The following is a 22,500-nucleotide window of genomic DNA, read 5'->3' as shown; positions in this document are numbered from 1 at the left end:
AAAGCTAGGGCTGGCCTCTAAGCCAATACAAAAATCTATAGGGCGTACACCATAGAGATATAAAGGATAGTGCTAGCCCCGCCCCCAAGCTATTCATTTCGATGAAGTTGCTCAGTGGCGTTTTGAAGCACCCGGACGTCTGCCGGAAGTACAATTATAACTCAATGGCTCGAGTGAGCGGAAGTTAATCCCGGTCCTCAAAGCCCGGACCTCAAACGTCATGCGCTGACGCACGTGACGTCATGAACCTCCGTCCACCTCCATGAAAGTGCTGCAGTTCCTCTTTTCGCCAGTAGGTGGTGGCAGCTTCAACGTTGGACAGCCTTACTGGGGGCTTGGCGTACACAGATGCACTTGTTTTCGTTATATTGTGAATGACATTTCATTTCTTGTTTCAGTATAGTTGTAGAGATATTTTCTCATTTTAAGTCATTTCCATCTGATGTTTTTCTTGTTTTCCCGTTAAAGCATTAAGCAACTGATGTTGTTGTCTATCTATAGAGCATCGCAGTCCCGCCCCCTTTCATGACGACGCCAGGCCCAGGAAATAATTCCCAATGCATTTTTCCCATAGAGTCATTTCGAAAAGTATTTATTTAAAGACCTTATAAGTGTCGTACAAAGCCAACTCTTCAAAATCATGACAACAAACACAATATTTTGGACCAAACAAATAATTACAAAGAAGAAAAGCAACAAAAAAACCTGCCGTTTTTTCCTACTTTCTAATTGTTTGTTTGGCCCAAAACATTGTGTAAACGTCTTTAAATAAATACTTTTTGAAAAGTCTATGAGGAAAATGAACGGCGATTTATTTTCCAGGTCTCTCGAGGGGGCGGGACTGCAACGCTCTATAGACATACAACTAGTATGTCAAATCGTATCTGTTGTCCTACCTCTAAATGTGTTGAAACATGCAGTCACCCCATGGGTATAAATAATAACCCATGCCCACCATTTCTTTCTTCTCACCAGGGTGTGGATGGCTTGCCCGGGGTTAAGGGGGATGCCGGAGAATCAGGGAAAGCTGTAAGTTCTCAAGAAAAGTATCATTCAGATGGTAGTGTGAACTGTAACGTGCTAGATATCATGATACATGTTAAAATGATGTTATCATAATAATTTACTCTACGTTTGTTTTCTTCAGGGACCGCCTGGAGCATCAGGGGAGCCTGGACCCACTGGACCTCCTGGACGAAGGGTGTGTGACTGTGTAGTATTCGATGTGTGCGTTTGTGCGTGGTTATGCCTGTTACTTTAGTGTATGCCTGTGTACTTATACATGTTATTGTATTGATATAGGGCCATTTGGGGAAACAAGGAAAGGATGGGAAGTCCGGAATGAAAGGTTCAAAGGTGAGCGTCATGCCTGTTATACAGTATAGCACAACACAACATGATCTTGAGTGTGATATTGCTCTTATACAACTAGTTCCACCATAAACTATTCATTGAGTAACTGGAGACTACAACAACAGTCTGGGTTTTGGTGGCTTTTCGTATGAGACAACCTCCTGTAGAGTTGATAATAATAATAACTTTCTCTGTGCGCCTCACTCAGGGTTCTCCAGGACTGGAGGGTCTCGTGGGGAAGACGGGACCTGTGGGGGCCCAGGGGAGCCACGGGAAACCTGGGCCCCAGGGGTTACGAGGGATCCCCGGCTCTGCGGTGAGTCAGATGAAGACGAGACACTGGAGAATTTAGACAGAAAGACAGACAGACAGACAGACAGACATGTTTGATTCAGTGTACATCATCACTTATACAATTACTTCAATTTGAAACATTTTCTGATGATATTATTTTCTCATAATGGTGTGTGTGTGTGTGTGTGTGTGTGTGTGTGTGTGTGTGTGTGTGTGTGTGTGTGTGTGTGTGTGCGTGCGCGTGCGCGTGTGCGTGTGCGTGTGCGCGTGTCTCGGTACCACAGGGGGAGCAGGGTTTAAATGGACCTCCTGGCGTGACGGGACCTCCAGGTCCAATGGTAAGATGACATTACTAGGGCGCCCGCTGGCCTAGCGGTCCAGGCGCATGCCACATATAGGCCCTGGCCTGACAGTGCGTTGCGTGTTCGAGTCCCGTTCACGACGACCTTTGCTGCGTCGTGTCTCTCCCCTTCTCTCTCTCCCTCTTTCCTGTCCGTCTTCACTCGAAACTATCGATAAAGGCAGAAAAGCCAAAAACAAATCTTAATCTTGCTTTCTCTTTTTAATTTTTCTTATTACTTTTGTATTGTTAATTTTTGTTGTTCATTTCTATCATTGAATTGAATTGCCTGTTCATGTACTGTACGTATGTGCAGCACTTTGTAAACCTGTTTTTGAAAAGTTACAATTATATTAATATTTATTATTACATACATACGATACATTTCATCTCAGTATTAATAATAATGAGTTCCCACTGGTGGGTGGCTCTAAATTCGAATTAATCTGTTTTAATAAACTGTTTTAATCCTGAATGAACTAATTGATCCTCTGACCTTATAGGGTCCACCTGGATTACCAGGCCTGAAGGGAGATCCTGGCAAGAAGGGAGAAAAGGTAGGTGACATGACACAGGGCTCTTGATCGAGAGCTTTGACGCTTGGCGTGTTGTTTTGAATAACTAATGTGCTGTGTTGAGAAGACGATGTCCGAAAGGACCAATCAATTGCTGCATCAATAATGTGTGTCACCTGTGCAGGGCCACGGTGGTTTGATTGGGCTCATTGGGCCCCCAGGGGACATCGGAGAGAAGGGAGACAGGGGACTGCCAGGGAACCAGGGTCTACAGGGGCTCAAAGGAGAGGAGGTGGGCAGACTACACACCCCTATGCACACATACATGTATAGTTGTATACCTTAATATTACCTATACTAAAAGGCGTGAATGCACGGTGCAGAATCCATAGGGGGGTCTGAAATTCTGATGGGGGAATGTATATTTTGTGTAATTGTAAATGTAAAAACATGTGGGTTTTTTTTAAAGGTAACTATATGCATAAGGTATTTAGAATAACATTGAGTTGCTTTTTCAACATGCATTATTGTTCAGAGATTCCTCACTAACAAAACTCGGTAGGCTATGTTTATGTAGATTAAATGACAACCTTCGAAGAGAGGGGCGGACTCAAATTGAGCATTTTGCATATAGAGAGATCTTGAGACATAATGTATGTTTTTCAGTCAACTCAAATGTTGTTCACATTGTGCTTATTAGCATAATAGTTGTTTATATACTTTTATCTAGCTGAGTCCCCTAAAAAAAAGAACCCTTCTCTTTAAGGACTCAGTCAGATGTGCCTCGGTGCATTCTGTATGTGTGTTAATATGTGAACCTAACTTCTGGGACTTTTATATGGGATAAAAAGGACATCATTTAGATAGGTATTTAAGGACTCTGACGTCTATTATTAAGTTGGTGTGTGAATTGTTATGTTTGCACTCTTGGTACAAGTTGGCTGAGAACTCATCGATGTCTGCATGGGTCAGAGGTAGCTATGTGTCTCTCCTAGGGAGATATATCAAATCTTTGAGAAATGTTCCTGTAAAGTTACTTACCCGACCGCGCACCCGCTAAAGATGCTCAGAGTGTTTAAAAGCAACTGGAGTCGTGCGAGCTATTACCCTGATGACTACCCAAGTGAAATCACAAAAAAACATGTCACTAATTAGTGCTACGAAAAGAAAAATCACACCCGTGTGAACTGAGTGGTGCAACTCTCTCTCTCTCATTAGCAGGCAACAGTGCAGCACTCTCTCTCTCTCTCTCTCTCTCTGTTTCTGGCACAACAGCGCCCCTACTGGTGCTAATAGTCATACTGGTGCTCATTAACGTCACACGGACACATAGGTGAACAACACAGGCATAGGTGACATTGCTGTTCACCACTCAAAAAGAGACCTGTCTGTCTGTCTGTCCGTCCGTCTTCTCTCTCTCTCTCCGAGTGCGTAAACACATCCAACGATGTAGGCTGTATATATACTGTAACACCAACAGCGATGATGATCTAACATTATGAATTATTCAAGCCCAGCCAGAAGGGCATCCATCCTTTGAGGATGGCAGAGGGACAGTTGAACAAGGCACAGAGAGAGAGAGAGAGTTCAAAAGGCTCAGTTCTGTGACTGCGATGTTGTGATAGCTTTAAGTGAATGTCAAGGACAAAAACACAGCGACTCGTCGTCCTCCATGCATGAAGCGTATAACATTACAGAGTCAACCAGAGCACAACCGTGTTCAGAAAAGATGAATTCTATATTTTGTGCATTGTTCCCATCGTGTAGTTGTTTTCCAAGAGAAGTGCTTGGCTTTTGGCTATACGCACCGCTTGTTGCGCAGTCCTTTGTACATTGTGTTCAAATCTGTGCTGAATCAGTGTCTTCTTTTAAATCACTTCACGTACATTGTGCAGTGAAACGGGCCTCAAAGTCACACTTTAAGCGCACTTTTAACGAAAAGTATGACTGGATTTCAGTCATTTGGATTCCATAGAAGCCAGCGTGTCTTCTATAAATAATACAGAGAATATACAACAGTCGTAGCAACGTCAACTGAAGCATTCAAAATAATACTGTAACGATCTTTCTAAAATAGCAGACCTACAAGCTCGTAGCGCGCCACCGAGCTTGTAGATCTGCTATTTTTCGATAGCTAAATTATATAATGTTTAAAACACCAAAAGGGGTCCCCCCCCCCCAAAATGGCTTAAGCAACATCTATGTTCTGATGGGCAGCAGAGCCATACGTATTATATTTTTATATACTGTGCTCACCTGTCTATAACTCTAAACACATTTCCGTCATTCACATTTCTCTGTAATCTGCAAAAAAAATCTGATTTAGCTAATCCCTCGTGTCAATGTTACATCAATAGTCAATCAAAGGTTGTGCTTCTAAATGTCAGCAACAGCAAATGTGTCGGCTTATCACCGCCACACTAGTGAGTGCATTCAATTGCTTTCCCATCAGACAGAGAGAAAGAGAAAGAGAGAGAATTTGCATTTACAAATTGAGGCATTAATTTAGCAGTACACACATACCTTTTAGTACAGGGATTTTCAGGGTTTTTTCTGGCAAAGGACCCCTTAGCTGAGAGAGATGAAGCAAGGACCCCAACTACACATATTGTATAAAAATGTCATCAGTGTATGTTTATTAATGTGTATTTTCAAACATTTAACCACTTAAACGGTCAATATTCAGTAAAATGGACCTTTCACTCTGATTGATTGATTATTAACAGTTTGCAGAATTGCAGTACATTTCAAGCACAAACTCAATACAAAGACTGTTAACTGTGAGTGGACGACCCAATTAAGCATTACACTTGTTTACAAGAGGGTCCAACCATGTTCAATGCATCAAATACTTGGTCTGTACTTGGTCTGCTCTTTTCCCCCCCTGTTGCCGAAAATAGCCGATCTACAAGCGCCCAGCGCGACCGCAGAGTTTCTAATGATCTTATAATTGAACAAGGCTATTGTATCAGGGGTATACTCTCAGTAAACTGTATTGTTTGGGGCGAGATTCATCAGCAGCTGATGCACATTTCCCTCTCTATGTAACACCGGGGCAGTCGTGATGTGACGCCATAGCCTGAGAGGACGTTTGGTTGAACGTGTTGTTGCAGTCACTCAGTCAGTGATGGTGCTCCTGCTCTATGGGAAGGCATCGCAGAGTCCCCCCCAACGATGGCTTAAAGGACAGCCAATGAGGAAAGAATCACGGCTATAGCGCTGCAGCGACTGAATAATAGACCACTTGCTTTCACAAGCTGGTAAAAAATGAATGCAAAAAGGCAAATTAAATGTTAATTTGTCCTTTTGTATTCTTTTTTTTTTTACCAGCTTGCCGCGACAGCAGGTCGCAGTTAACTACGAAATTGTGCATTTGCTGACCTGTTCTGTCATTCCATTATATTATGTTGGTCTGACCTCGTCAAACCCTGTAACACTCAAGACACGCTCCATATATGGACAGTACAGAATTCATTCCCTATGTTGATCTCACCCCCCATTCCAAAGCGCCAGCGCTCGCCCAGCAGTCTGCCGTCACCCAGGCGGATTCGTGCAGGACCAAATCCAACAGTCTAGTCAAATCTATCTATAAATGCACAAATTACTAATTTACATACTTGGCAAGTTTTTTTTAAGTCATTTGTTATGGATTATAGTCAGATGCGATGTTTTTGTGCAGAGCATTCCAGAGTGCTATTGACCTATAAATATAACATTGAGTTTAATACTGTACATAGCATCATGGCTTAACTTCCGCCTGTTTTACATGATCGCTACATTTACATTGTAAACGTGTACATAAACATTCAGATTCCAAATATAAAGTACTCGCCACATGTGCCACGGGTGTTAGACATTTGCAGATCTACAAGCTCGTAGCGCGCCACCGAGTGGCGCGCTACGAGCTTGTAGGTCTGCTATTTTTTTTAAATCGAAGAACGACTAACATAGAAACATAGCTTTGTCAGAAAACTGTCAGGATGTAGAAGTAGTTACTGTAAGTAAATCTACTTAGTTACTTTCCAACCACTGCTTGGACAGCACGTCCTACTTTAACCAGTTGTGGAGAACTATACGCTGAAGGATTGTGACTGTTGTTTCAGGGTCCTGTCGGTCCCGTCGGGTTTAACGGGCCCCCGGGGGTCCAAGGGTTGTCTGTGAGTATACACTCCGTTAATCCCTGCTTATAGACACTCATGTCAACACACAGCATACAGTATACAGTACATACAGTCCAGTACAGTACAGAGCACTGCTGGTCTGCATGTCACTCATCCTTGTCTTTATCCCACGTTGTTTAATTAACGCAGGGTGCTGCCGGCCAGAAAGGTTCCAAAGGAAACCAGGTAAACTATGATTTGGTTGCTGTCTCCGTTATTGTTACGTTTTTTGTTACGTTCTGATCTCGTAGATCTGCTCCTTTCGCTGTTTTTTTTAACTTAAATGCTGAAAAGTAATAGTTTTGGACATAATGATGTTTCCACCCAACAGAGACGATATTCACATTTTTATTTATTTGATACATACACTGTTCCACCACTAATTGGTTAATTGTGTGTGTGTGTGTGTGTGTGTGTGTGTGTGTGTGCGCGTGTGTGTGTGTGTGTGTGTGTGTGTGTGTGTGTGTGTGTGTGTGTGTGTGTGTGTGTGTGTGTGTGTGTGTGTGTGTGTGTGTGTGTGTGTGTGTGTGCGTGCGTGCGTGTGCGCGTGTCTAGGGTCCAATTGGTCCTAGAGGGGACACAGGGGCTATAGGTCCTCCAGGACCTACAGTAAGTTGTCCATACTGAGCCCAGTTACTTACCTAGACATTTGTGACCAGATTTGACTGAGAGCCTGCCATCGCGTAAATTCCAGCTTTTCACCAGAGGAGTTTTTTATTTTATTTTAATGAGTTAATAGCACAGGCACAGCACAGTATCTTCTTCGCATACTAGAGCATGTCTGAAATAAGTGTCAGAGCTGAAATCGACATGTAAATATGAAATAAATGCTTAAACATGTAGCTAGGTGTAATGTTAGAGACCACAGAAGTGAACCTTTCAAGCCTGTTTTCTCAACTCGCCGTTTTCTGCCAGACATTTACTCTATAAGCCACATCTCCAAAACTGGTGGGTAAAACTGAACAACCAATATGTCAATTTGAAGCTATGATTCGCTGCTTTCACATGACCAAAAATCCAATGGCAGTCCCTCAGTCAAATTGTCTCACATTTAACCTACATAGAGTTTTCACCTGACTAACACATTTGAATTGACTGTTCCTCTCCTAACAACCACTTTTATTCTCCCGTTTTCTGTGTCATCCATAACCTTCTCCCTTGGATTAGAGTTCTCAGTCTCCACGACTGATCTCAGTCATTATAGGATTCCATAGAAGCCAGCATTTCTTCTATGGACGCATGTTGCACAGCGGAAAATACGTTCAGCTTATATCTTCGCTTACTATTTTAACTAAGATTAGAGCATTTGAAGTGGGACTCAAAACTAGCAATATGTTCAGAAGCGCAACTTCCATAAAACCCTAATAGGACGTTTCATTAAAGCAAAGGTTATAAAGCCTCAAACTGTGATTTATTCACCTGCTTGTGGCAGCATGTAGAACAGCAGGCATGATATTACTAAAACATTACTAAAACATACACATTGCGTTCATTGTTTAGGAATCGGCGCTAGTATATAGTGCCTCTCATACGGTTTCACAAGTCGCACATTGGGACACATTGGCACAAAAACACTTTCAGGCTTGGATGAATGCTTGATTCTGATTGGTCAATCGGTGTGTTCTTTTTGAATAATGACCCCCCTCTCTCTCTCTCTCTCTCTCTCTCTCCCCCTCTCTCTCTCTCCTCAGGGCCTGCCAGCAGTGGGCATGGCCTCTCTCCCAGAGAGGGGCAGGAGGAGGAGGAACCAGGTGGACGGTTCGGTGCTGGATGAAGACCAGTGGGTTCAGGGAGACGAGGGGGCAGCGGCGGGGGCGGGGGCGGGGGCGGGGGCGGAGGGGGAGGGGAAGGAGGAGGAGGAGGGGGAGCAGGGGGGGGGAGCAGGGACGACGGGGGCCAATAAGGAGCAGGGCGGCATGGAGGAGGTGTTTGCGTCGCTGTCCTCCATGAGGACAGAGGTGGAAGGGTTCCGGAACCCCCTGGGGACGTTCCTCAGCCCCGCCCGGACCTGCAAGGAGCTCTACCTGCTGCACCCGGAGCTGCCCGACGGTACGTCGAGCATACAGTACATACAACAACTGCAAAAGCTCGTCGCCTCTGGACCTGGGCTGTGGTCTGTTTGTCTGTCTGTCTGTCTGTCTGCCTGTCTCTCTGTCTGTCTGTCTGCCTGCCTGTCTCTCTGTCTGTCTGTCTGCCTGTCTCTCTGTCTGTCTGTCTGCCTGCCTGTCTCTCTGTCTGTCTGTCTGCCTGTCTGTCTGTCTGTCTGCCTGTCTGTATGATATCACTAACTATCACCATTACTGATACGTATCCTTCTCTCTACAGGTGAGTACTGGATAGATCCTAACCAGGGCTGCCATAGAGACTCCTTCCAGGTGTTCTGTAATTTCACAGCCCAGGGAGAGACGTGTCTGTACCCCGACAAGAAGTTCCAGTCGGTTAGTGGCCACACACACGCACACACGCACGCACGCACGCACGCACGCACGCACACACGCACGCACGCACGCACGCACGCACACACACGCACACACACGCACACACACACACACACACGCACACACACACACACACACACACACACGCACACACACACACACACACACACACACACACACACTGTATCGTATGTGCATGGCTGCACACACGCACTAGCCTGGGTTCCAGTGATTTTTTTTTTTTTTTTTGCCAAATATCGGAGCGAATTTCGGATCACTTTATGCCAATCATATTTCGTCCATATACGTTTTTTTTTGTTTTCGGACCGGGATCCATTTGATCCTTTTCCCGCAGCTGTCTAGTGGGGGGTGTTAATGGTGACACACTGACTATAGCTAGTGATAGCCTACTACTTTCAGATCCGCAAGCGAAAACACGTACCAGACAGTGTGCGCAACCAAATTTACACTGCATCAACATTATTATTGCCGGAGAGCCTACATAGTGGGAAGACGGCAGGGATGATTGAACGCTATATGGTGGATGGAGTGTAGGATTAAAGTGGTGTTGGACAGGAAAGGAGACCGAGGGCAGAGAGAGGAGGAAGGACATCATGTATACAGTTACAGTAGCACATACAGTACAGCCCTCCCAGGCCGAACAACAACAGCCCCGCGGAGATGTTTATGTGGTCGACACGCTATCCATCCATCACCTGCCGGTCCCACCCCCTCAACACGCACGCACGCACGCGCACAAACACACACACACGCACACACACACACACACACACACACACACACACACACACACACACACACACACACACACACACACACACACACACACATGTTGTTTGTGAGGAGGTATAGGCTGGAAAGAGATTGGTTGTCAAACTGTGGCTGGGAAATACAATGAGCTATAGTGACTACACTAGCAGGGAGATCAGTCAACAGCTCAGCAAGCAAGACGAGACGATCCAGCATAGGTGATCTGTCGTGTGAACTGTATTAGCAGTGTTTTGCAGGATCATCGTGTGGGGGGGGGGGGGGGGGGGTAATCAGCCGAAATTGATTACACCCAAGATTGTAATCTTCATAGAAACAACAACAAAAACATCTAGTATAGCTATTGTGTATTGTGTAAACATCATTACTGGAACCCCTTTTGGTGTCTTAACTAAGCATTATGTTACACTTTAGCTATTGAAAAATAGCAGATCTACAAGCTCATAGCGCGCCACCGAGTGGCGCGCTACGAGCTTGTAGGTCTGCTATTTTTGATAAATCGTAAAAAAAAAAATGCGGCACAAATCTTTGAATATATTATTCTTTCAGAGCGACCTTTTTTTTTTTTTTCTTTTTGACGTCATTTCGGCCTAAATGGGTTTAAACTCTGTAGAGTGTGTTCTGTTGCGCTGTGGGAGGCTGGGGTGGGCGAAGCAGTAAAGTATACCCCGCCCACCACTACAGAGTCCCGGGGGGGTTCGAATCCACCGCGGTGCGTCCAGCTTTATCGAACATCCACACGAACACGAATTGGCCCATCGTGTTTCGGGGAGGATGTTAATTGTCCTCCCGGTGGGGGCTCCTTACTCCCTGGCATGTGAGTCAGTCAACTGACAACACAGATGTGTGTGTGTGTGGGGGGAGGCGAACACGGGAGGAAATAATTGCGTTCTTTCGGTTCTTCAGGTGAAGCTAGCGGCGTGGAAAGGAGAGACACCGGGCACCTGGTACAGCACCTTCAGGAAAGGAAAACAGGTACGCACTGTGTGTGTGTGTGTGTGTGTGTGTGTGTGTGTGTGTGTGTGTGTGTGTGTGTGTGTGTGTGTGTGTGTGTGTGTGTGTGTGTGTGTGCGAGTGCGTGCGTGCGTGCGTGCGTTCTTGTTCTAGTTACAGTACCCCGACAGCTATGATATAATGGCTGTTAGGGTTCAAGGTGGTTCTTTGTTGTTACATCTTGTGTACAGGTACATAAGAGTAAAACCTATTTCGGTTTGGCTTCCTTCAGACAATGCAGCAGCATATTAGGTAATGACAACAGCAGAATAATGATTAAAAAAAAACTTAAATAGATTTTAAAGGAAGAAGAAGAGTGCAAAAATGACACATGAAGTTGTTGTTCGTTCCTGTACGTATGTGGAAAGAAGCTTTTTTTTTTGCAGTATATTGCCGCAGCGATGCGACGCATTGTGAGCTTGTAGATCAGCTACTGTATTTTTTAAATGTTGAATTCCGGACTTTTACTTGCAATGGAGTATTTCTATTTTGCAGTATTGAAATACTGCAGGGTGGCGGTGGCTCAGGGGGTAGAGTGGCCGGATGGGAACCGCAAGGTTGCCAGTTCGAACCTGGGGCTCCCCCCAGAGTTATAGACGTGTCGAAGTGTCCTTTGAGCAAGACACTGAACCCCTAATTGCTCCCGATGTGCAGCTTGGTGCCTTGCATGGTTTCCTCATTGGGGTGTGACTGTGAATGGGTGAATGTAATATAGCGCCTTGGATAAAGGCGCTTATATAAATGCGCCATTTTACCATTTTGATATTTTTTTACCTATAAGCAAAACATTTGAGCACTTTTTTTCTCCACCACTGGCTGTGTGTTCCTTCCATGCCCCGGGCTATAATACTGAGAGGAAAACGTTGAAGCGAAATGGACATGGTGGCCCCGAAAGTATAGGTACTGCACCTCGAGCGACACTGGGCCATAAGACGTCACTATGGGTGCGTACGTGGCGCACGCACGCACACGCATGTTCATGAAGAGCTCCGTCGAATTGAATGCAATTCGACGACGTAGTCGTAGCCCACCACCACCTCTTCTCCAACCCGGAAAAGAAGGGGCGAAAACGCCTCATGCGCTATGGGTGAGCAACTCCATGCAAGTGGATGGGAGTGCATGCCGTCTCTGTCATTTATAACTCCATGGTTCCTTCCTTCTTTCCTTCCTTCCTTCCTTCCTTCCTTCCCTTTCCGCCGTGCAGTTCTCCTACTCCGGGTCGGACGGCGTTCCGGTCCACGTCGTCCAGATGACCTTCCTCAAGCTGCTGAGCGCCACGGCCACGCAGACCTTCACCTACCACTGTCTCAACTCCGCCGCCTGGCTCAACACCGCCCCCTACGGCTACCAGCACGCACTGCGCTTCAGGGGCAGCAACGGCGAGGAGCTGACGCAGCAGAACACGCACTATATCGGCACCCTCTATGACGGATGTCAGGTACGGTAACGCGCTCTATGACGCATGTCAGGTACGGTAACGCGCTCTATGACGCATGTCAGGTACGGTAACGCGCTCTATGACGGATGTCAGGTACGGTAACGCGCTCTATGACGGATGTCAGGTACGGTAACACCCTCTATGATGGATGTCAGGTACGGTAACACGCTCTATGACGGATGTCAGGTACGGTAACACGCTCTATGACGGATGTCAGGTACGGTAACGCGCTCTATGACGGATGTCAGGTACGGTAACGCGCTCTATGACGGATGTCAGGTACGGTAACGCGCTCTATGACGGATGTCAGGTACGGTAACACGCTCTATGACGGATGTCAGGTACGGTAACACGCTCTATGACGCATGTCAGGTACGGTAACACGCTCTATGACGGATGTCAGGTACGGTAACGCGCTCTATGACGGATGTCAGGTACGGTAACACGCTCTATGACGGATGTCAGGTACGGTAACGCGCTCTATGACGGATGTCAGGTACGGTAACGCGCTCTATGACGGATGTCAGGTACGGTAACACGCTCTATGACGCATGTCAGGTACGGTAACACGCTCTATGACGGATGTCAGGTACGGTAACGCGCTCTATGACGGATGTCAGGTACGGTAACACGCTCTATGACGCATGTCAGGTACGGTAACACGCTCTATGACGGATGTCAGGTACGGTAACACGCTCTATGACGCATGTCAGGTACGGTAACGCGCTCTATGACGGATGTCAGGTACGGTAACACGCTCTATGACGGATGTCAGGTACGGTAACACGCTCTATGACGGATGTCAGGTACGGTAACGCGCTCTATGACGGATGTCAGGTACGGTAACACCCTCTATGACGGATGTCAGGTACGGTAACGCGCTCTATGACGGATGTCAGGTACGGTAACGCGCTCTATGACGGATGTCAGGTACGGTAACGCGCTCTATGACGGATGTCAGGTACGGTAACACGCTCTATGACGGATGTCAGGTACGGTAACACGCTCTATGACGGATGTCAGGTACGGTAACGCGCTCTATGACGGATGTCAGGTACGGTAACACGCTCTATGACGGATGTCAGGTACGGTAACACGCTCTATGACGGATGTCACGTACGGTAACACGCTCTATGACGGATGTCAGGTACGGTAACACGCTCTATGACGGATGTCAGGTACGGTAACACGCTCTATGACGGATGTCAGGTACGGTAACGCACTCTATGACGGATGTCAGGTACGGTAACACGCTCTATGACGCATGTCAGGTACGGTAACGCACTCTATGACGGATGTCAGGTACGGTAACACGCTCTATGACGCATGTCAGGTACGGTAACACGCTCTATGACGGATGTCAGGTACGGTAACACGCTCTATGACGGATGTCAGGTACGGTAACACCCAGTGTTCATTTCGTCGACCAAATCTGTGGCGAAAATTGTTCGTCTACTACTTTTTTTTTATCCCTGCCGAAAACGAAATAAAAACTAAGCTATGATGACTAAAACTAAAATGTTAGGGGGGGGGGGGAGTGTCCTTGAACAAGACACTGAACCCCTAACTGCTCCTGATGTACATGTGTGTGAATGTGCACTGGGTGTAACACATTTTACATATTGTTTAGGGAACAGCGCTAGCTTAGGGGGGGGGGGGGGGGGGGCTATACTTTCACACAAATCACGTAACGGGACTTGGCCATTATACACGTGTTTTCGTTTGTGAGATTTTATCTCACTTTAATCCACGAGATAAAGATCTTGACGTTGTTGTTGCTTTTTTTGTCTCTGTCTCCCGTCTTTGTCCTCCACAGACGCGGTCAGGGCAGGAGAGGACGATTCTGGAGATGGACGCTCCGCTCTCCGACACGCTCCCGGTGGTGGACGTGGCCGTGTCCGATTTCGGCAACGGGAACCAGAAGTTTGGCTTCCAAGTGGGTCCCATCTGCTACAACGGCTAGGCTGCACTGGCGGGGGGGGGGCTGCAGATAGCTGGGGGAAATTAAAGGGAAAACGAGAGACCATGGACAATTTCTACATGCAGGGAGAAGATTACGTGATATACCGTGATATTTATGAAGCAGATGTATCTGAAACAGTGTCGCGTTCATTGCACACTTACTGTATCTGTGTACATACGTGCGCGCACACGCACACACGCACACACACACACACATGCGCCGTCCTTCAAACATATAATTGATCCCTAGGGCTGGGTAATGATGTGATATGATATGAGACTAGATATCGTCGTGGCGTGGCATAAGTGTTCACTGACTTTCAAATAGTTTCAAATGTTTTTTCTAACAGATGAACAAGGGTTTTTTTTTTTCTACCAGCTCACAACGTGTCACATTGCTGTGAGTGTGAGCTTGTAGCTTTTTGCTGTTGCTGTTTGTAAAGAACATATGATATAAAAACATGTATTGTCTCTGTCGGGTGGAAACCTCAGAAGTCCAAAGCCGTTCCTTTTCAGGATTCAAATTTGAAAAACAGCAAAAGTAGCATGATCAAGTAGGGCATTAATTAACGAAAGAAATACAAGTTAAAACCTGGAGATAGAAGCTTTCTGCCCCACAGCGACAATATAATATTATGGTCTTAATACGATATTATCAGCACAATTTCTTATATCAAATGGTCATAAATATCATGATATTTAAATGCGTCCGTATGGCCCAGCCCTATTGATCCGTCAACTCGTACAGTATATGTCACACCAATGGCAGTCGCTCATATCCTGTGTCGGACAATACAGCATGTCATTCCTGTGATTTTCTCTTTGATCTGAGCCCTTATTGGGACATGAATTCATTCATTAATCCAACTCACTCACTCATACATATACGCATTATCTTTTCGCGTCTCACACACACACACACACACACACACACACACACACACACACACACACACACACACACACTCATTCATTCACAGACACATTCTTCCATACTTTCATAATCATTCTCTGCTATTATTTACCACTTAAATAATCCATCTACAAGCACACAAGGTGTTGCATCCCGACGCATTTTGAGTTTGTCGTTCTGCTATGTTTGTCGTTTCTATTTTTGAAAATGATTGAAAACTTTGAAAGTGGTTCATTCTATTCTTTCTTTCCACTCTCATTCGCTTGTACATAAAGGAACCTTTTCATCGTTTGCGTGTTCACTTGTCTACACACAGCAACACGCACGGCACGTGGTCGCAAAACAAATCCTCCTGGCTCGTTAGTGTAATATAAGTTAGCTAATCATCTAAAACATTTACACAACATTTCTAATATCTTTAACTGTAATTATCACAACACTTCACAGCAACAGTGTTTCTATTATACTGATGTGTTGAACGTGTGGAAACCCTACGTATATATGTTCATCTGCTTTCATAATGCCATGTCATGTTATCAAACCTCACATTGTTTATGTTGTGTTTACACCTGTGTTTGTCACTGTTTTCTTCGTGTAAAATGTATATTTCAGTTAGGGATGCACCGATGTGGAAATTGCGACGCTGACACCGAAGTTAAGTTAGGTTATACTGCATATTAACTCATTCACCAAAGGCCCTCATCGCCAATCACGTTTTTTTTTCGTTTTGTTTTTGTTTTACTTTTTACACTAGATGGCGCTCTTGGCTAACCTATGGTCCACCGTTCAGCGTCCTCGTTAGAGTTTCGTCTCTATCTCTTACTGTATCACCGACCACCATACACACTTTTCAATGGACTCTGCATACTGAACAGACGGGCAATTATATTTGATTGTTTTCACGATCGCACAGCAAATGGCTCTCCCAGTCATTATCGACCGTCGGGGATGGCGATCATAGTGACGATGAATATTCTGTGGCTACTTAAAAAGTGAAAAGGCATATAGTAACCATGACAAAAAGCGTGGCATGAAGGCTTTTTTGGTTCAATATTCTTGGCAGTAAATGCAGTGATATAGTGAACAAGATGTAAAAAGCCCCACATTATCTATAGTAAGCAGTTCTGCAGTCAGTCACTCACGCATCCATCATCCGCCCTCCATGACTTTAAAGGTCGAAGAATGCGGAGAATTGTGTGCATGACGCAAAACACCCCTGCATGATGGAGTAGAAACTATCAACACATGGCACAGACTGCATTCTGTGATAGAAAGTGGAAAGAGCGCTAACACACTGCACATGCATTTATCTGCAAATGCACATGATATTTTTTTTATATTCTGGCCGAGAAAATTGCGGTTGCGGTCACGGTAGCCGGCCCAAAGATTGCCTAGCGGAATCCGGAATGTCTGAACCTAATTTATCTGGATATTCAGCTTGGTGGGCTGTAGCTAATCATTAATCAACACACCAACGTAGCCAGTGCAAAAATGAATGCATCACATCACACGGATAAATATCGGTATAACTGCGGACACACCACACCCGGTGAATGTCTCAACTTAATATTTGCAGATAGCAGTCAGCGAATATCGGCCGATACTAATATAATACGACCCGTTTACAGTATATCGGTGCATCCCTGATTTCAGTGGTTCTCAAAGAGGGGTCCGGAGAACTCCCAGAGGGGGTCCTAGGGTAAAAAAAAATGACTGATAGTTTAACCATACGGACCCTTACAGGTCTGTAACTGAGAGCGTATACAATTGGAACCATTCCATTTGTATGGTCTCGGAGTTACGGGTCGGGGGTCCCGTATAGCCTAATGCATATTATTAACCATTTAGACCTGGGAACGACTCTGCAAATGTCGTCTAAATCCTGACTGTTTTCTTGAAAAAGCTATGTTTTTCTATATGTCAGTCGTTCTCAAACACTTTCATGTCACTTTTCACGATTCTTCAAAAATAGCAGACCTACAAGCTCGCAGCGCGCCACTCGGTGGCGCGCTATGAGCTTGTAGATCTGCTATTTTTCAATAGCTAAAGCATAACGTAATGCTAAGACCAAAAGGGGTTCCCACCTAAAATGGGTTAAACTTGGGAGGGAGGGGAGTCCTTGAAATGTAAAGGCTTGAGAACCAGCGGTTTATTTGACTGTAGCTTTATCACGGTGCTATGAGGAGTACATGTACATGGAAAAGGGGAATTGGGGCAGTGCATTATTATTGTTTTTTTTATATATATATATTGAAAAGCCATGTTCTTTTTTTATTGTTTATATATATATATTTGTAAACATATCGAACCAAACTGTGGATGTACTGTATGTACCATTGCCTCAAGGTCCTTCTATTCATATTTGTGTAGGGATGAAATCAGTGAGTGACATATTTTAATAAAAATGTACAAGATAAGTACACTTAAGTTAATCAGCCTGGATCTGGCCTTCCATCGTTTGTTCAAACCACCTAAAGGGACACTTCACCCTTTTTGCAAAAAAATATATGTTAATGACGTTTAGAAGATTTAGAAGTTTTAGATCTTTTATATTTTAGCAGTGAGCCCAGTGTCTCTGATGTCATCGACACTGGGCTCACTTCCTTCCTGGACTATAATTTCCATAATGCTTTGTTGCACCTCCGCGACATACGGAATCCAACACGGGTTGTGCCTATAACCACGCCCCCGGGCAAGTTACGTTTACTGAGGTTAAGGTTAGGGTTAGGTTTAGGTATAGTTTTACTGAGGTTAGGCCGGGTTAGGGTTAGAATTAGGGTTAGGTTTAGGCTGTCAGTCACAGCGACTGGCCAATCATCAGCGCGTCCTTGCACAACCCGTGACACTGCTCTTCCTTGTGGATAGGGGGAGGGGCTGTCTTACTGAGACGACAATGTAGTCCAAGGTATATGAAATGGAGGTAACATCACCAACGTCATTTTCGCTATCACGCAATTCCAGGCGGCAGATTCGTCGCACCATGGGAGCCAAACTGCAGAATGCACTGGAGTCAATGAGAGCTCAGTGACCAGCTCATGAACCAACACTATTTATGAATGACTGAGGCCTTTTGTACAGTAATCGCTTCTGGCAAATAACAGAAGACATGTAACACATTATTGTCTGCTGTGTTGCTTTTCGATGTGTACTGTACACTGTGTCATTTTATAGAGGTATCTAAACTCTAAAGAGCAAAAAGTATATGTTTCTGAACGTGCCAAGTATCGCAAGACTGTCCACCGTTTCCTGTCTGGCAGCCAAATCTTGCGATACCCCCGGAACAGAAACGATACCTGCTGCTGTTTTTTCATCCTCAAATAAAATGATGTAAAACAAGCAAGTGATTAGAAAACAAACTGTGATATGTCTTCTTTTATATGCCTGAACCGATTATATGACACAGGTCTCAATGGTTCATAAATAATGTTTGTTATGAGCTGGTCCAGCTTTCTCCATTCACTGCTTTGTATACATGTAACTTCTGGTGTGAGATTTGGCTCCCATGAAAGTGTCATGGTGCAGCACAGTCATGTGACCATGACACTTCCTTCTCTCTGCTTCCTTGATGTAGTTCAGGAAGTAGGCTAAGTGAGCCCAGTGTCCATGACATCAGACACACAGAGGCTCACTGCTAAAATCTAAAATATCTACAAATCACCCCGAGGAAAGTGTTCTAAATCTTCTAAACGTCATTAACATACATGTAACCCTTGATGCTGAGTGCCGAGCACTTAGCAGGGAGGCATTGTGGGTCCCATTTTTAGAGTCTTTGGACCGGAGGATAGTACCCTATAATGACATGTCCAAAATATAGACGCCAGGTTGGAAGTGGTTCAGCGAATCACATGGAACACATTACAGGGGGGATGTTCTCACTCCCTGCAGGCAAAACGGTGATGGACAGGTGTAGTCATTTGCTTAGCAAAATGACTTCTCCTGTCCATCACTGTCTGCTTTACCTTCTGCTCCTGACTGAGGCTGATGGGATTTTCGGATGACTTGGCCGGGTGTGTGTGTGTGTGCGTGCGTGAGTGCGTTTGCCAGTAAAAGCCCTGATGGGTTGTTTCCATTGTGGTTCTGTGTATTCAATTCATCAAGACATATAAATACATTATTAGTCCCAAGAAATCATCAATACTAGGGGCAGTAAACGTATATTTGCAGGACAAATAGCGGCGGTCATTTCTTTTGGCAAGTTAGAAGACTTCTTGTCTAGGTCCAGTTAGAAGACTTCTTGTCTAGGTCCAGTTAGAAGACTTCTTGTCTAGGTCCAGTTAGAAGACTTCTTGTCTAGGTCCAGTTAGAAGACTTCTCGTCTAGGTCCAGTTAGAAGACTTCTTGTCTAGGTCCAGTTAGAAGACTTCTTGTCTAGGTCCAGTTAGAAGACTTCTTGTCTAGGTCCAGTTAGAAGACTTCTCGTCTAGGTCCAGTTAGAAGACTTCTTGTCTAGGTCCATTTGTAAATTGCATGGTAGGGTGTCACACTTTTTGATGGCTGGTGGTAAGGCATTCCACATTTTGGTGGCATAATAGAATGAATTCATCCCCATGTTTGTAGCCCAATCTTGGGATTGGGAAAATGAGATCAGTGGAGCTCCCTCTGGCGTTGTGCCCGTGGACATTTATCATTCTTTTGAAGTATAGTTTGGGCCAACATTTGAGCACTGGTCCCTTGAGTATCTTTTAGACCAAGGCCCATTGCAAGTTGCTGTACTCTGTCCTCTATACCCTGAGCCATCCCACCCTATAGCAGGTGAGAGAAGTAATGTGTACGGTCGGTATATGTACATGTGGAACGGGGTCGTCCACTCCAAAGGATACGCAGAAGAACGTAATATTCCAGACGGTATAAAAGTTTAATGAGAGGAACGTGGGTGAACAAGACCAGCTCATTTAGCCACTCATTAAATATAGATCCAAAGCAGCAAAAGTAGCAGATCTGCAAGCTCGGAACACATCTATATTCGCACCACGTTTTGAGCTCGCAGATGTACTACTCGTGTATAGTAGTAAATCGCGAATGATTCCAAAAGAAAGTACACACATCTCTAAAAGACTTTCACGTGCTGAACAAAAAGATACTGTACAGGCACATCATGTATAGGGCTGTGTTTTGATTTTCTTGCAGTGTTACATTGTGTTTGGGTGCAGTAAATGTATCAATTTCTCTGCACCTATAAGTCTGTACCACGTTACCCTTTACTTTAACTCAATAGTTGGCCTATGCCTCTAACAGTTTCATTCTATGAGTTCTTGGCTTGACACTATACTTGGCCTGACTTCATAGATGTGGTGGGTGTGTCGGTGTAATTTTCATCATTGCAAACAACATGGCTTGTTCATTGTTAAAACTTGCCCCTATTCGTATATAACACGCCTACTTTGTTTGTTGTTGTACTCATATACCTGACGCAAGACCCATAGAGGGTCCAAACGTTGTCATCCTTATACCTAAATAATAAATCCCGTGGGAGCCACAAAACAGTGTGCGAACTCATGTGATAGAACGATCACATATAGGGCATTAATAAAAATTAAAAAAAGAAAGTGACAATGTACCTAAACCAATCCATCGATGAAGACAAAGTGAGTCAAAGTGCAACTCTCGTATGTGGTTTTCATTGTATTTTTTATGTTGTTGTTTTTATCAGTTATTGACTCCTAATTTTCCTTATACTGCCAGATCAGCTGTCCAAGTACTGAACCTTGCTATATTTGAACTTACAGTACTATAAAAGACACATGAACATAATTTCTTTGCCAAAAAGAACAGACCTCCTTAAAGAGCTGTTGACGTTGACGTTAAAGGGATAGTTCAATTTTTTTTAACTTAAGATGTATGAAATACTTGCCATTAATATAGTGGTTGCAACTGTATTAATTGATTGAGTCCCATGGTGGGAGTTCTGCTCTGGTTTTGGTGAAATATGAAGTAGTTCTGGATCAAAGTTGAACGAAAGTTGTGCTAATATTTTAGAAATAGGTCAACAATACAATGTGTGAATTAATTAACTTTTACTGCGTGGCCCCAGTGCCCCCCACAAAACGTAATATTCACCAAAACCAGAGCAGAACTCCCACCATGGGACTAATACAGTTGCAACTTGCAACCACTATATTAATGGCAAGTATTTCATACAGCTTAAGTTAAAAAAAACTCTGAACTATCCCTTTAACAGATAATCATTTTTCTCTATATGTTCCAACTCCTCTCCTCTCTCACTCTCCTCCCATCCACCCAGTCATCCATCCATCCTCGGGTTCACCTTCTCGAAGGCGTGTGTGTCCTTTCCAGTGAGCGTCAGAGTGCCATTATGTCCTCAGAGCCGCAGCCAAGAAGAGCAGCCAAGACTCCACTCACTCCAGGACCTCCATAGACAGAGCACTATAGGAGGGCTGTAGGGATTATAGACAGATATACATACATACAGGACAGCCTTGGTGGACTAGAGGTGTTGTCATTCAGGGATGGGACTGGACTGAGGAGGAGGAGGACTAGTGCAGAGAGAGGAAGACTGAGGAGGAGGAGGAGGACTAGTGCAGACTAGAGAGAGGAAGACTGAGGAGGAGGAGGACTAGTGCAGAGAGAGGAAGACTGCAGGAGGAGGAGGACTAGTGCAGAGAGAGGAAGACTGCAGGAGGAGGAGGACTAGTGCAGAGAGAGGAAGAGCAGAATGAACTCAATACCTGCAGTCATCTGGTGGCTGCTGTGGATTACTGACTTCTCATCATGTCAGGTAAGAAACTACCTGATTATGTGTCTCACACACACGCACGCACGCACACACACACACACACACACACACACACACACACACACACACACACACACACACACACACACACACACACACACACACACACACACACACTTGCCCACGAGTTTAATGACTCATACAACACACACATGTTTCAATTGACAAATAAGAAAGACAAACACTCACTAACCACTGAACCAGATGAAGAGGGGGAAAATATTTAAACGTGATCGACATCCTACTTTCTGATTTCATATACTGTAGGCCTTATACAACCTGCTATGCTATGGCAGTCGATCCACACCTCAGTGCATGGACCTATTATTTACTGTAGGCCTTCTGTTCTTGTCCCTGTTTGGTTTAGGTCTTTTGTTTTGTTTCTTATAGCTCCAGCTGTTAGTCTTGTAATTATGGTGTGTGTGTGTTGATTCCCCCAGTGTTTCTTATTTTGTAGTATTGTTCCTGTTTCCTGTTTGTTCTGGTATCTGTTAGCTGTCTTGTCTCACCGAGCTGACCTGATTGCTGTGATTGCTGTCACCTGTGCCTGT

The 22,500-nt window shown here is 44.7% G+C and overlaps 1 protein-coding gene across 1 annotated transcript in view; it reads left to right on the top strand.

The window, feature by feature from the left end:
- Nucleotides 1-17,067, top strand: part of LOC308313437 (uncharacterized protein) — a 98,010-nt gene extending 80,943 nt beyond the window's left edge. The window contains exons 52-67 of the mRNA XM_080760535.1: nucleotides 976-1,029; nucleotides 1,148-1,201; nucleotides 1,303-1,356; nucleotides 1,562-1,669; nucleotides 1,932-1,985; nucleotides 2,491-2,544; nucleotides 2,687-2,794; nucleotides 6,606-6,659; nucleotides 6,813-6,848; nucleotides 7,218-7,271; nucleotides 8,354-8,482; nucleotides 8,513-8,711; nucleotides 8,988-9,100; nucleotides 10,796-10,864; nucleotides 12,087-12,320; nucleotides 14,137-17,067. Coding sequence (XP_080616661.1) covers nucleotides 976-1,029; nucleotides 1,148-1,201; nucleotides 1,303-1,356; nucleotides 1,562-1,669; nucleotides 1,932-1,985; nucleotides 2,491-2,544; nucleotides 2,687-2,794; nucleotides 6,606-6,659; nucleotides 6,813-6,848; nucleotides 7,218-7,271; nucleotides 8,354-8,482; nucleotides 8,513-8,711; nucleotides 8,988-9,100; nucleotides 10,796-10,864; nucleotides 12,087-12,320; nucleotides 14,137-14,283 — 1,521 coding nt within the window. The 3' untranslated portion in view covers nucleotides 14,284-17,067. The remainder of the gene's footprint in view (nucleotides 1-975; nucleotides 1,030-1,147; nucleotides 1,202-1,302; nucleotides 1,357-1,561; nucleotides 1,670-1,931; nucleotides 1,986-2,490; nucleotides 2,545-2,686; nucleotides 2,795-6,605; nucleotides 6,660-6,812; nucleotides 6,849-7,217; nucleotides 7,272-8,353; nucleotides 8,483-8,512; nucleotides 8,712-8,987; nucleotides 9,101-10,795; nucleotides 10,865-12,086; nucleotides 12,321-14,136) is intronic.
- The last annotated feature ends 5,433 nt before the right edge of the window (nucleotides 17,068-22,500 follow it).

The sequence above is a fragment of the Protomyctophum bolini genome, assembly GCF_963924005.1.
Source record: "Protomyctophum bolini genome assembly, chromosome: 3".
Classification (NCBI taxonomy): Eukaryota; Metazoa; Chordata; class Actinopteri; order Myctophiformes; family Myctophidae; genus Protomyctophum; species Protomyctophum bolini.
This window is presented reverse-complemented; position numbering and strand designations above follow the sequence as displayed.